This window comes from Euphorbia lathyris, chromosome 4 (assembly GCF_963576675.1).
Source record: "Euphorbia lathyris chromosome 4, ddEupLath1.1, whole genome shotgun sequence".
Taxonomy (NCBI): Eukaryota; Viridiplantae; Streptophyta; class Magnoliopsida; order Malpighiales; family Euphorbiaceae; genus Euphorbia; species Euphorbia lathyris.
This window is the reverse complement of record NC_088913.1, coordinates 55,725,672-55,738,826: the sequence shown is the minus strand read 5'-3', so window position 1 is coordinate 55,738,826 and position 13,155 is coordinate 55,725,672. Positions and strand designations below refer to the sequence as shown.

The 13,155-nt window shown below is 34.9% G+C and overlaps 1 protein-coding gene across 3 annotated transcripts; it reads left to right on the top strand.

Annotated features, from left to right (window-relative positions):
• The first annotated feature begins 406 nt into the window (after window positions 1-406).
• LOC136225959 (transcriptional activator DEMETER) lies at window positions 407-9,989 on the top strand. 3 transcript variants are annotated; one of them, XM_066014176.1, is made up of 20 exons: window positions 407-531; window positions 910-1,473; window positions 1,798-3,144; window positions 3,252-3,590; window positions 3,926-4,016; window positions 4,120-5,491; window positions 5,606-5,685; window positions 5,826-5,910; window positions 5,997-6,088; window positions 6,164-6,232; window positions 6,354-6,390; window positions 6,497-6,579; window positions 7,154-7,627; window positions 7,741-7,777; window positions 7,857-7,914; window positions 8,293-8,363; window positions 8,444-8,509; window positions 9,026-9,140; window positions 9,228-9,266; window positions 9,568-9,989. In XM_066014176.1, the coding sequence occupies exons 2-20, from the start codon at window positions 1,062-1,064 to the stop codon at window positions 9,687-9,689; spliced, it is 4,989 nt and encodes a 1,662-aa protein (XP_065870248.1). In that variant the 5' UTR covers window positions 407-531; window positions 910-1,061; the 3' UTR covers window positions 9,690-9,989. The 3 variants fall into 3 exon arrangements, with proteins under 3 accessions (XP_065870248.1, XP_065870249.1, XP_065870250.1); XM_066014177.1 differs by having other exon boundaries at window positions 410-531; window positions 930-1,473; XM_066014178.1 differs by lacking the exon at window positions 407-531 and adding an exon at window positions 572-684.
• Window positions 9,990-13,155: the final 3,166 nt, after the last annotated feature.

Below are 13,155 nucleotides of genomic sequence, written 5' to 3'. Positions count from 1 at the left end.
TTAATAAGAGAAATATAATATCCATTTAATTAAAATATTCAACTATAAATAGATAAAAAAAACATGCAAATGCCTTCTTCTTCATGAATTATTTCCAGCTAAAAACCTCAGTAATTAATAATAACAGGAAGTATTAAAATATGAGAATTTTTCTGTCATGCGGTTTTACTACCTAAAGGAATTTGATTTTACACTGTAATTACAATAAAATATTTAAAAATCAATTTCATTAATATTGAAATGTTTTTGCCAGCAAAGAAAATAGCTTGGAGATGAAGCAAAATATCAATATAAAGAAAGGTTATTATAGGAAAAATTAATATTTAGTTGGTAGGGAGTGTGGCATATTCAAATAAATATATTTTCTTTTATGATTTATTTTCATTGTTTTCCTCTTTTTTCTCTCTCCAGCTTCCCTATATATCTCTCTCTCACTTCACTTGTCTTTCTTCTCTGTGTTTACCGTAGACTTACTGGGTTTTTCCGGCATTGACTCGTTTAAGAAGGTGGAGCTCACAGAGTAACAGATCGGTGAGCTAAGCTGCGTGTGATTCTCTTATTTTACCATTCTCTCTTTTTTTTTCTTCCCATTTTCTTTTTATAAAAAGCTCTGCTTCATTGATGGAGAGAAGAGTTTATATTGTGTTTATGGTTGAAATAGAAGGAGATACATTTTGAGATTTGGTATGGTAAAAATCCTTTCAAATTACTAGAATTCATTCAATTTATGCAGATTTAGCTGATGCTGTTTTCTAAATTAATTCGATCCTTTCTATGTTTTTTATTCATAATTTCTTTTGTTTTTATATTTGTATTGATTTCATTTGCGGCAAGCTGTTGAGAAATGATATCTGCATTTGGTTGCTTTTATGCATTTGGTTGATTTCAGTTTGTTTCTCAATTTTTTAGGTGGTTGAATTTTTGTGCAGTGTTTGGAACGTTTAAGCAATAGGGAAAAGGAGTGGTGTTTGCCTTAAACCCTCAAACATTTTACTAGTAGAAAAGAGATTTTACTTTGAACTCACAAGTAGAAGAAAAATCAAGTATTGTTCATAGGTAGAATGGATTTGAATTCGAGTATGAGTTCAGGAGATAAAGAATCAAATTTTGTGGATTTTTGGATGCCAATAACTCCAGAGAAGACCATGACAGCAACATCTGATCATACTTTGATGTTGATGGATGGGCATGGAAGCCAATTCTTGGGCAGAGAACCTGATGGCTTTCCAAATCCGAATGATAACAGAATGGAGCAGCAATTCAGCAAAATTAATGAATGGGATGGTCAATTCTTAAGTCTTTTGACAAATGATACAACTTCAAACACAAGTGTGAGCATGGCGGAAAGGCCGATAAATCCGTATTTATGTTCCTGGGAACCAACCTCAGTTGAACTTTCATTGGCCAATCAAACTCACTGCTCAAATTCAAATATGTTGAGCAGCAGCAATGTATTACAAGGAGTACCTCAATGTAAGTGAATCTGATCTACCTTTTGCTTTTTACCTTGATAATTTATAAAATATTAGATTGTTCAGCAAATGTTTAAAATAGAAATTTCAACGTTTTGCTACTTCCTCTTTACTAATTGTGTCGCAATTTTGCTTTCCTGTTAAAGCTCCACTATATTGTCTCCTGCATTCCCAAAATCTTAGCAATGCAAAGTTTTCTTCCTTATTGAATTGTAACTCGCAGAAAATGCCATGGAGACAATTGTTTCATTTAATCTTTTTGTTGTCTATTTTTTGATTTGAATAAATAAACCCACGAGCACTCAATAGTTACTGTTTCTTACAGATGGATTTCCTCGGTATGATCTCAATTTAACACCAAGCATAGAAACTTCTGTTGCAACAACTGTCACCGATTCCTTTCAGTTTGCACCATTGACACCAAGTGAGAAGTGCGCAAATGAAAGAGAAAAGCAGCAGCATGACATATTTATATCCATGGACAATGTTGCAAATGTGCATAATTGTAACGTGCTTTCAGAAAATACTGTGGACACATCATCTGTAATCTTGTCTGTACCGTCTGAAGAACCGAAAGATGCTGTTGTTTCCACATCAACTGAGGAACCAAAAATTTCAGGCAGGTTAAGTGACCAAATTATTGACCTGAACGAAACACCGCAGCAGAAAACACCGAAACGGAAAAAGCACAGGCCTAAAGTAATCAAGGAAGGTAAATCAGAGAGAACTCCCAAGGCTGCAAACATGACAACAGCAGATCCCGAAAAGAAAGCAAGTGAAAAGAAAGCAGTACCATCATGTAAGAAGGCTTTGAATTTCGACTTGGAAAACGCCACTGGCACAAGGGAGAACAATTCAGTTACTAAGCAGAAGCTACTGAATAAGGAAACAGAGACTTCCAAACTGAGTACAGGTTTTGAAGTTACAGAACCAATCATAACGATTGATATAATCAGCAGAACAGAATCAAGTTTGCACATGAGCCAACAAAATGAGCTAATGTTAGAAAAATCAGAAGCAATGACTAATTTAGCACGTTCTATGAACTTAATGCAAGCTAATGCATTACTTTCAGGCAGAAAGGAAGCTGGAATCAGTTACATTTCAGTTTCAAACAGAACAGTAGGTGACTTGAATCCCAGTGCTAGAGATACAAATATTAGAAACCAGCAATTCATCCCCGGTCAAGGAATAAGCCAAATTGGCATCCCGGAAAAGCACAATTGCATAAGCAGTGACAGGACGGGACAGATGGTTTTTCATTTTAATCCTCAATCAGTTACCCTGGTTCCACCTTACTTGGACGAAAGTAGAAGATCCAAAAGAGAATATTGTCAGGTGGCCAAGAAAATCCATGGTATTAACAATGAAGTTTGTTCCGAAACTCCCAAGAAAATGAGAATTGAAAATGTAATCAAAACAAACATAGATGGCATCTTGCCTTCTGTTGCAGCACTTGACCATTCATGGGCAAGCAGAAATAATGTCAATTCAGTTGAATCTGCATCACAACCTGGAGACACAATGCAACCCGCACATCGGAACACCAAAGTGTCAATGGAGCAGGCAATCGTACCAGTTCAATGCCAAACTCTTCCATCCAGAGAATGCAAGATGGCACAATCAAAGATGCGAGTCTTTAATAATGGACAATTGCCTGGAAAAAGAAAAGGTATTTTGCAACTTGCTAAATTTATCTAATACATTAGCTTATCAAGTTACTCCAGTTTTCAAAATATTCTAGTAGATTATTAATATCACATTTGACATTTGATGAAGGGCCAGCAAAACAAAAATTCCCAGTAACAGTTGAGGACATTACATATCAAATGGAGAGTCTCAATCTCAGTGAAACAAAGGGCAATGAGAAAAATGCACTTGTGCCATATAAAGGAGATCACACACTCATTCCACATGAAGGATTTCAATTTATCAAAAAACCTAAGACAAGGCCTAAGGTAGACCTTGATGCAGAAACAGAGAGGGTTTGGAAGTTTTTGATGCGGAAGGAAGGGATTGAAGACCAAGATGAGGAGAAAAAGCAATGGTGGGAGGAAGAGAGAACAGATCTCCATCGACGAGTGACGTCATTTATTGAAATAATGCGTGATGTACAAGGTAAAATTGAGTTAAAAAACTTGCTTCAAATGATTGTTCTAATGGCATGTTTCAGTGAAAGAAAACATAAAATGAAAATAAAATTGAAACTCATTATATGTTTTGGTATGTAACTTTCTGCTTTCTGACTAGTCTTCTTACGAATGAACTAGTATTCGACAATCACGAAATTGTTTTTATAACTATTCTACTATTCAAATTATAGTGACTAACAATTCACTGTCAGATAAAGACCCCTATTACTCAAGAGTGTCCCAAATGGGCATGAAAAAACCCAGCCTTTGGTGATAAAAAAAAAGCTCACCTCCATGTATGACTGCTATGTCTCTTTTCAGGAGATAGGCGCTTCTCAAAATGGAAGGGGTCAGTTGTTGATTCAGTCATAGGGGTCTTCCTTACTCAAAATGTTTCAGACCATCTTTCGAGGTAAATGCCAGTATAAGTCTTACTTCTACGACTTGATTTGCTTATGTGTTTTTCTTGAATCATAGAAGTGTACTTCCCCTTCAATTACTTGCTCGTTATGCAGCTCCGCTTTCATGTCTCTAGCTGCAACATTTCCTATTAAGCCAACAATTGATAGAACCTGTCAGAGGGATGGGACAATTGTACAGGTAGAAGAACCAGATCTCTGCTTGCAAAACCTAAATGAAAAAATGCAAGAGAAGTTGTTGCGTCATCCTTTTTACGACCACAGCTCCATGACACTTCACGGGTTGGAAGAACATCAGCTAGAATCTGAAGCCTCATGTACAGAAACAACAGGCAGACTAAAAGGATACAGTCACAGTCCTGAAGAAGTCTTGTCATCACAAGATTCTCTTGATTCCTTGGTCATCAATGGAGTCAGATCCTACTCAAGCTCCAACTCTGAAGCAGAAGAGCCTGCAAATGGCTACAAATGCAACAATAATCATAATTCAGGTTCAGTAGATCTGCAAGCAGAAAGCATCACCTCATTTGCAGAATTTTACAGTAACATCAATGGAAGATCACTGTTTCCAGAAGAATCCAGGCATGAGCATAGACAACCAGAAGATATAGAATATGGGCAGCAACAAATAAGATCTGAAAGGCCAGAGTGTAGCCACAAACTGTCTTCTACATATAATCAGCAAACCAGTTACAGTAATCTACTGATGCAGATACCAACTGTTCCTTCCAGTAACTATCAGTTCATGACTTCACATGCTGGGGTCCTAGAGGTGGAAAGTTTAGATTTCCACAGAGAAGAAAGTATATCTTCGTGGCCATCAAGCAGGGAAAAAGATGCTAGTTGCACAGGTCAAAATCTTGTACAAGGGGCAGAAAATGTGGCTAGAACCATGACAACGCAATATGGGTCAGCAAGGTGTCAAGAAAGTCCACCAGTTGGCTCGTACGGCAAGCAGTTGACTTGTGAACAAGGTAATGCTCACCCTCATCACAGACTTCAACCTCATGAGATGAAGATCCTCAACTTGGAAAGCCAATCAACTAGTGAGCTTGTGAATCTTGCTGATGTACAGACCAACAGGAAGCTTGTATCAAACATCCCCGACCTCAGAGGAAAACTTTTCAATGGTGAATCAAGAATTGATTTGGTGGCTAATCAGCAAACGCCCATAGAAATTAAATTGGTTGAATCAAATTCAAATGATCAAGTTAGGAACAAAATAAACTTGAATGTAAATTCTATAAAAGAAAGAAAAGGGAAAGGTAAAGCTAACAGTGATAAAAAGGATACGGTTGACTGGGATAGTTTAAGAAAGCAGGTTCAGCCAAATGGTGAAAGAAAAGAAAAACGCAAAGATGCCATGGACTCCCTAGACTACGAAGCCATGAGAAAGGCTAACGTCAATAAGATTTCAACTGCTATTAGAGAAAGAGGGATGAATCATATGTTAGCAAAACGGATGAAGGTATTTTCATAAAATCTAGTCTCCTACTAACCAAGAGGTTCAATTCAAATCAGCATCATATAGAAACATCACTACCGGTAAATAATGTTTAACAATTGTAACAAATCTTTGCAGGAATTCCTAGATCGGCTGGTTAGTGATCATGATTCCATTGACCTAGAATGGTTAAAGGATGTCCCCCCAGAGAAAGCAAAGTAAGACATCTCAATTTGATAAAGTCCCTACTGGAAAGTATTGAAACTAAAACATTTATTTTAGTAGAAAAATTCTGTAACCTAGCATGGCCATACTGAAACATGCACAATTCGTTTACTAATTTCTGCCTTTTATCCAGAGAGTATCTGCTAAGTGTTTGGGGATTGGGATTGAAAAGTGTGGAGTGTGTCCGGCTCTTAACACTTCATCATGTTGCCTTCCCAGTAAGTTATATGAAATAGTAACACAGAAACTTACAAAAGTCTTCAATATCCTAAAAACATCATTATACATTTACATTTTCGTGAAGGTTGACACGAATGTTGGAAGAATAGCTGTTCGACTGGGATGGGTGCCTCTTCAGCCACTACCAGAATCACTTCAACTGCACAATCTCGAACTGTAAGTACTAAAATGCCAAACAATGAACCAATGTTTTCCCATTTATCAAATATGCTAATTGCATTGTCTCTTTAGGTATCCTACACTCGAGTCAGTTCAGAAGTACCTCTGGCCAAGGTTATGCAACCTTGATCAACAAACACTGTAATGACTAGATGCTTCCTTGAACCTTTTTTACAGCATTCTCATGCATAAATTAGTCTAGAAGGGACTTTCTAAATAGTAACATATTTTATTGATATATTTCTATTTCATGTAATTGCAGATATGAATTACATTACCAGATGATTACATTTGGGAAGGTACTCGAAAGATTATGAAATTTTGATTCCAGATTGTATGCAATTGTCTGAAGTCCGAACATAATAGAAAAGTATCTCAAATGCGTCGGCTTCAATATTTATGCAGGTTTTCTGTACAAAGAGTAGACCAAACTGCAATGAGTGCCCACTGAGAGCAGGATGCAGACATTTTGCTAGTGCTTCTGCAAGGTTAGCCCATGAATTTATTTATGTTGCTGCCTGCATGCTGTAAAAGAAAAACAAATATGCTAATGATCACGAAATTCAACATTGGGGTATTTGCTAAACTAAATTCTCTACCATTTGAAAATCATACTTTTACATAATTGAGCAGAACAGGATTCACTTGCAAAAAATGAATTTATTCTCTTGAATGATTTTCTGACAAGGCCTAATGAAAATAAAGTAATAATAGCAGATCGTTCTCTAGTGATTGTAACAATGTAGAGGAGGGAAAACATAACTAGAACTAGTACCGCTACACCAGTATTCCAAAATGCACTTGTACAAGTACATGAAATGCCAGAGAACGTGATAAGAAGAAATATAATTAGAAATGCTTCCTCCTCTCCTTCCTCCAAAAAAATTTCCATGTAGTATAAGTATAAATAAAAACCCCTCAAAGTAAGAATAACAAACATAATTTAGAAAAGCTTCCTCCTCTCTTTCTTTTATTTTATATATTCTTCTTTTCTCTCCAACATTGTACATAATAAAGCAGATTCTGGAGAACGAATCTGAACATGACATTTGATTGATGCAGTGCTAGACTTGCACTACCTGGACCCGGAGAGAAGAATATAGTGGCTCATACTGTACCCTTGACAACAGGGAGAGGCCCTGGAATAATTATTGATCCCATGCCCCTACCTCCACCTGAGGACAACAAACTTCAAAGAGTAGGACCTGAGATTGTTAGTTGTGTACCTATTATTGAAGAGCCTTCAACACCAGAACAAGAACAAACTGAAGCAACAGAGAGCGATATGGAGGATCTATTTGACGATGAAACTGAAGCCACAGAGAGCGATATGGAGGATTTATTTAAGGATGAAACACCAACAATAATACGCAAAATGGAAGACTTCTCAAAGAATTTACAGAATTACGCGGAAAGGAATATGGATATCCAAGAATTTGATATGTCCAAGGCTTTGGTTGCTCTAAACACAGAAGCTGCATCAATTCCCACACCGAAACTGAAGAACATTAGTCGGTTACGGACGGAGCATCTTGTGTAAGTGAAAACCTTCCCATAACTATGTTAGTTATCAAAATAAAACGAACAATTACCAAACTGGACAAAATAAAAAGTGATGTTCTAACATCTTTCTATCTGATCTGCTGCAGGTATGAACTTCCAGATTCACATCCTCTCCTGAATGGGGTAAGTTTCAATATATCATTTGAAATACTCAATTCTCCTTCAAGTATTTTTGTTTAATGGTGGATTACAAAATTTGCAGATGGATAAGAGAGAACCTGATGATCCCAGTCCATACCTTCTAGCAATATGGACACCAGGTGAGAGGACATATATAATTGCAAGTTTGATTGAAAATAGAACTAGACTTACAAAAAGCATACAACAGGAGTTCACACTGTATGTACCATGAACCCTTAAGGTCTGTAAATAAAGGCCTAACTAACCTCAAAAAGTACCTCAAAGGGAGGGAGAGGAGTGCCTTACAAATATAAATATAGGTCCTACATGCAGTTTGGGGTATGTTAATTAGATATAGCAATATTTGAACCAATTCAAAGTGAATAATATATATATATATATATCAATGTTTGAACCATTTAAAGTGAATAATAATGAGATAATATAACAGGTGCTCCTATCTTGAAAAAGAGATCCCCCTTGATCCTATATTGAAATAAATCAAATCTTGTCATCAGGTGAAACTGCGGAATCAATTTTTCCACCAGGAAGACACTGCAATTCACTGACAGTCAGAGGAACACTACTGGTTAGTAAATGCAGCTCAGTGGAAAATCTGAGAAATGACAGCTTCTGCTGCTTACTAAATTCAATTGGTTCAACATGCAGATACCATGTAGAACAGCTATGCGAGGAAGGTTTCCACTCAATGGGACATACTTCCAAATAAATGAGGTATGTGCTACTAATTCTATGATTGTAGCCCTTAATGAACACCGGAAGTGGTTACAGTACAGGTTATTTGAGCTCAAAACTTAGTTCACAGTATCATACAACTATGAACACTGTATTGTACAAATACAATATGGTCACAGGAATGCCAAGTCTGTGTAGATTGGCTTGCCAACTTTTCCTTATAGTTGGGAGTAAAATGCTTTCAAAACCCTCTAGAGGATTTTACATCATATTGCCCACAGATGCTTTCAGGCATTGGGCATCCATAACAGCTAATTGGTCATGAAAACCATTTGTTGTTCCAATAACTTCAAGACCATTTGATCTGCATAATTTTGTTTCTACTAGGATATTTGAAGAGTATAGTCACATTATATAATGAAACACAACAAAACCATCTATTTATCATGGTAGAGTAAAAGACTCACAATTGATTATGTTATCCTATAATATGCCACAGTTTGAAGCTATTCATTTTATGAACTGATTGCTTATGATTAAACAAATGTCATGCAGATGTTCGCTGATCATACATCCAGCCTCAATCCAATTGATGTTCCAAGAGAATTGATTTGGAATTTGTCTAGACGAATGGTGTACTTCGGGACATCTGTTTCATCAATATTTAAGGGTAAAAAATTACCAACTTATTAATTGATGTTCCATGTATGTTAAAGGGTAGAAAAATCATAGCTCATGGAATATCTATTTCTGATAGGTCTTTCAAAAGTTGTCACACGGAACTGCTTTCGGACAGGTAACAAATACTACTTTTACATTTCATGGCATATTATCCATATGAATTATCTTGCATCTTCAATGAACCTATGAGATGGAAAATTCATTTGAATAGCTTAATGAGTTCAGTGTAAAAACAAACAACTGACTTGGTCTGTTAATGAAACCCAATTTTACATCCAAAAAAGAGATTAAGACGCCATAAAGACGATAAAACTGACATATATACACATTCCTAGAGCATAGAAAATGAGTGTCTAGATGGGTTTAGTTTCATATAATTTTCACTATGTGAGTAAATGAAAATATTTGATTCGCAGGCTTTGTTTGTGTGCGAGGCTTTGACATTGAAAGTAGAGCACCGCGACCTCTGCAGGCCAGATTGCACTTTGCAGCAAGTAAGTTAGCCAAGACAAAGACAAAGACAAAGAACATGCCGTAATGCAGAGACGATGATTAAGGGCAATACTTCTAACCAGAAAGAGAAGAAAGATCACTAACATATTCATGTGCATATATTCATTCGTTCTTCATCTAATAACATCTGTACTTCAAAATCTTTCCCGCATTAATTGAATTCATGCTCAAAAAATGGAGCAATTTTTTCAATAAGAAATACTATAATCCGGTCCTTGACATATAGCAAATATCTTCACTTATTGAGTTTACTTTATGTATTTTGACTTGAGGCATTGTTTCAAATAAATCACTTGGCCAAAAAAAAAATCATTTTAATTTCGTATATAGGAGAATTTGGTTTGTAAATGTGGCTTGCATAATTAATTTGGCTCAAATAAATTTTAGGAATTAATTTAATCGTCAATTTGGCATTTGTATCAAATTAGTTTCACAAGGCACATTATCAACCTATGATTGGTGTTTTTGTAATATATATCAATTTTTATGTGTAGAACATTTACATATTTCATATGTTGTTGTTTATGGGTGACCTACCACTATAGTTTAGAGAGGAATTTTTTTTTACAGAATGACACCTAACAAATTAAAAGTAAAAAAGGGATCCATTCAATATGTAATTACTTAAAAACCCTTAATATATTTTTTCTTCCATCACCTCGTTTCTCATCCTCTAAAAATATCATTTTCTCTGTAAACTTCTATCTGCCATAATCTCTCTGCCTTTCTATATTTAGTTCCTAATACTTTGGTATAAATAATTCTATTTTCTGGACTCAAAATCCCATTTTCTGTCTGAGGCTGCTCACTTGTTGAGATATCGGAAACTTCATAATTTATGTGTTAGTGTTATCTGCACAAAAAAATACAGCGATCTGAGGAACAACTCACTCTCAGTCTCAAACATTACAGGTGAGATAAATCCAGCTCAGCTCAACACAATCGGAATCCTCATTTTACTGATTGTGTCTCGCGAATCCGTTCAAATCTTAATGTTATAAAAAATAAAATATTTATTCTGTTGAACTTAAAATATTAGTTCAAAAAAGAAATTTTAGTTTATAAAAAAACATATAAATTAAGTGCTTAAAATTTAAATTCAAATCTAATGCACTCCTAAATAAAACTAATTAACAAATCATTTATCATCAATGGAGTTATAATTAATGTATTGATGATGTAATTATAACTGCTCTATCATGGAAAAGGAAGAAGAAAGTTTTGTTGGAATTACTTATTGGAATTAGATCTACAAATCAAAAGATCATAAACTCATGTTAATCCATTAAGATCTAAAGCGGAAGCGTACATGAATACATAGCGCGGCGGATTGAAGAGAATCAGAGACACCTTAGGTTGATTGGTCTTCTAGGACTAAAAGCAACTAGCACATCTATACTTGATTAGAATGCTTATGCCATAGGGACCATAACCATTTATTTATAGTGAAAACTTAATTGTTGTAATTACTATTCAGCCCATCATAGAATAGTATATTACAACTGAGTATCTACACATAAATAAGCTCATACCCATTATATATGTCTTAGGTCCATAAACTAAATTAGACCACTTAATGGACTAATATATGATAGCTCATAATTTACTATATTATACATGTAAAGCCCACATTATGGATAAAAAATCCAACAATCTCCCACTTGAGCGAAACATATATATCCATGTAAATTATGAAACCTTTATGACGTCAAAATACGCTATCATATTTACTATAGACATATATCAACAATTCCGTCCATTAATCATGCCAACATAGAACCAAAGCAGAATCAGTCACTTTTAGTGTGACCTTACCAACAATGATCACATATATTAGCATAACCAAATGACATGAATCAAGTATGGATGTGTAGCATAGAAATTACATGTAACGTGATCTCAACATGTCTATTTCCAACTGGTCCACATTAGTGAGATCAAGACTATAACACTTGCAGAATGAAATAAACTTAAAACTTTATTAACTGGAATCGGTACCGAACAAACAAACATGTCTAAAACTAAAGAGCATCCAAAATACAAACTCCCACTGAACTCAAATTTTCTTAAGCAATTCAACACCCAAATGAGCAACATGCTCATGAAAGATCATGGGCAATAATCATTAACTGAGCGGATCCATGGAGTTTGTCCTAATATGCTCATTAGACATCGGTCCATTCTGAAATCTCTACTAGATATTTGAATTACTAGTAGAACATAAGTGTTGACTTATTGCTATAATATATTATCTTTCTATATCAGAATTGCAGCCTAATGACAATTTCACAGTCAACCAAAAAACTGGATGCCTCGTAATGCGCTATAGATATAGCTGCCATGATGAAAGAAATGATTCACCAATCTAATAAACTGAAATTAACTTTAAACAAAATGAACATCCAATATAATCAGAATCAGTATACATAGTGATCTCTACTTGATTTGAATCTGACATATTATATGCGAGCTTTATTCTATGTGAATATCGCATGACCTTATTAGCTGCTTTTCTAAAACTTCAAAATTAAAATATTTGCATATCTGCTCATTACCTCAAATATGAATAGATATCGGAATGCATACGTACTTGAGCACACAAAAATAATGTATAACTGTTTGGGTCATAAGGGTATCACCTAGTTTGCGGTCTCTTTAAACAGAAAAATAAATTTGCTCCCACTGAATCCAGAATATACATAATTATCAAACAAATTCATCTCAAATTCAATGAGACAATAACTTAGTGAAATTCGTGATCATAACCAGTTAGCAATGCCATTATAACTTTAAAGAATCTTTCAGTAAAACTAGAAAGAAATCTTTTCACAAATAATGTGTTCTTTTCGTCTGAAGTCTTTGACAATAATAAATACCTTATATCTTTTCATAATTGTATTTGAGAAAATTGACAAGATTTGAAAATTCTAAATTAATGGCATCAACCCACAATCGAGAATTGGAACTCCTTATGGCATTGATAACTCAATACCATCTTTATGTTCCTAGAGATATACAAAATAATGAACAAAAAAAATTGTATTTCTCATTTCTCTACTGAATTTCACTTTACTTGCATTATTCTTGAGGTTGTTGAGATTGTTCTTCTGGATGAGGAATCACTTAACCATATTTCCCCCTGCAAGCTCAACATCCTCAAAGAATCTTGAATTGCGTGTCTTATAAATTCTTAGTAGTGGGAACATAGAATTTAGAAACCCTTGTATTCATAGTACCCAATAAAATAACAAACAATCATTCTTCAAAACCAATTTCTTTTCAATTTGTCTATATACATAACCATAAGTTGACAACCCCACACATTAAGTGTTTAAGCTAGGTTTTTTTACACCTTCCTAATGCTTAGGTCTAAATTGTTTCTTTTATTGGTACTTTAATTAGAATATAACCTGCAATATCCATGTCAACTGCATGTTTTAAGAAATGGCCACAAGTCTGTTAATATCTTTTCTTTTTACATTTGTTTGTTC

Bases quoted from the DNA above. Each gene is read 5' to 3' on its own strand.
- LOC136225959 (XM_066014176.1), top strand. From the start codon at position 1,062: ATGGATTTGAATTCGAGTATGAGTTCAGGAGATAAAGAATCAAATTTT. The intron at 5,492-5,605 runs GTATTTTCATAA...AAATCTTTGCAG, and splicing joins TGTTAGCAAAACGGATGAAG to GAATTCCTAGATCGGCTGGT. The intron at 6,391-6,496 runs GTACTCGAAAGA...ATATTTATGCAG, and splicing joins AGATGATTACATTTGGGAAG to GTTTTCTGTACAAAGAGTAG.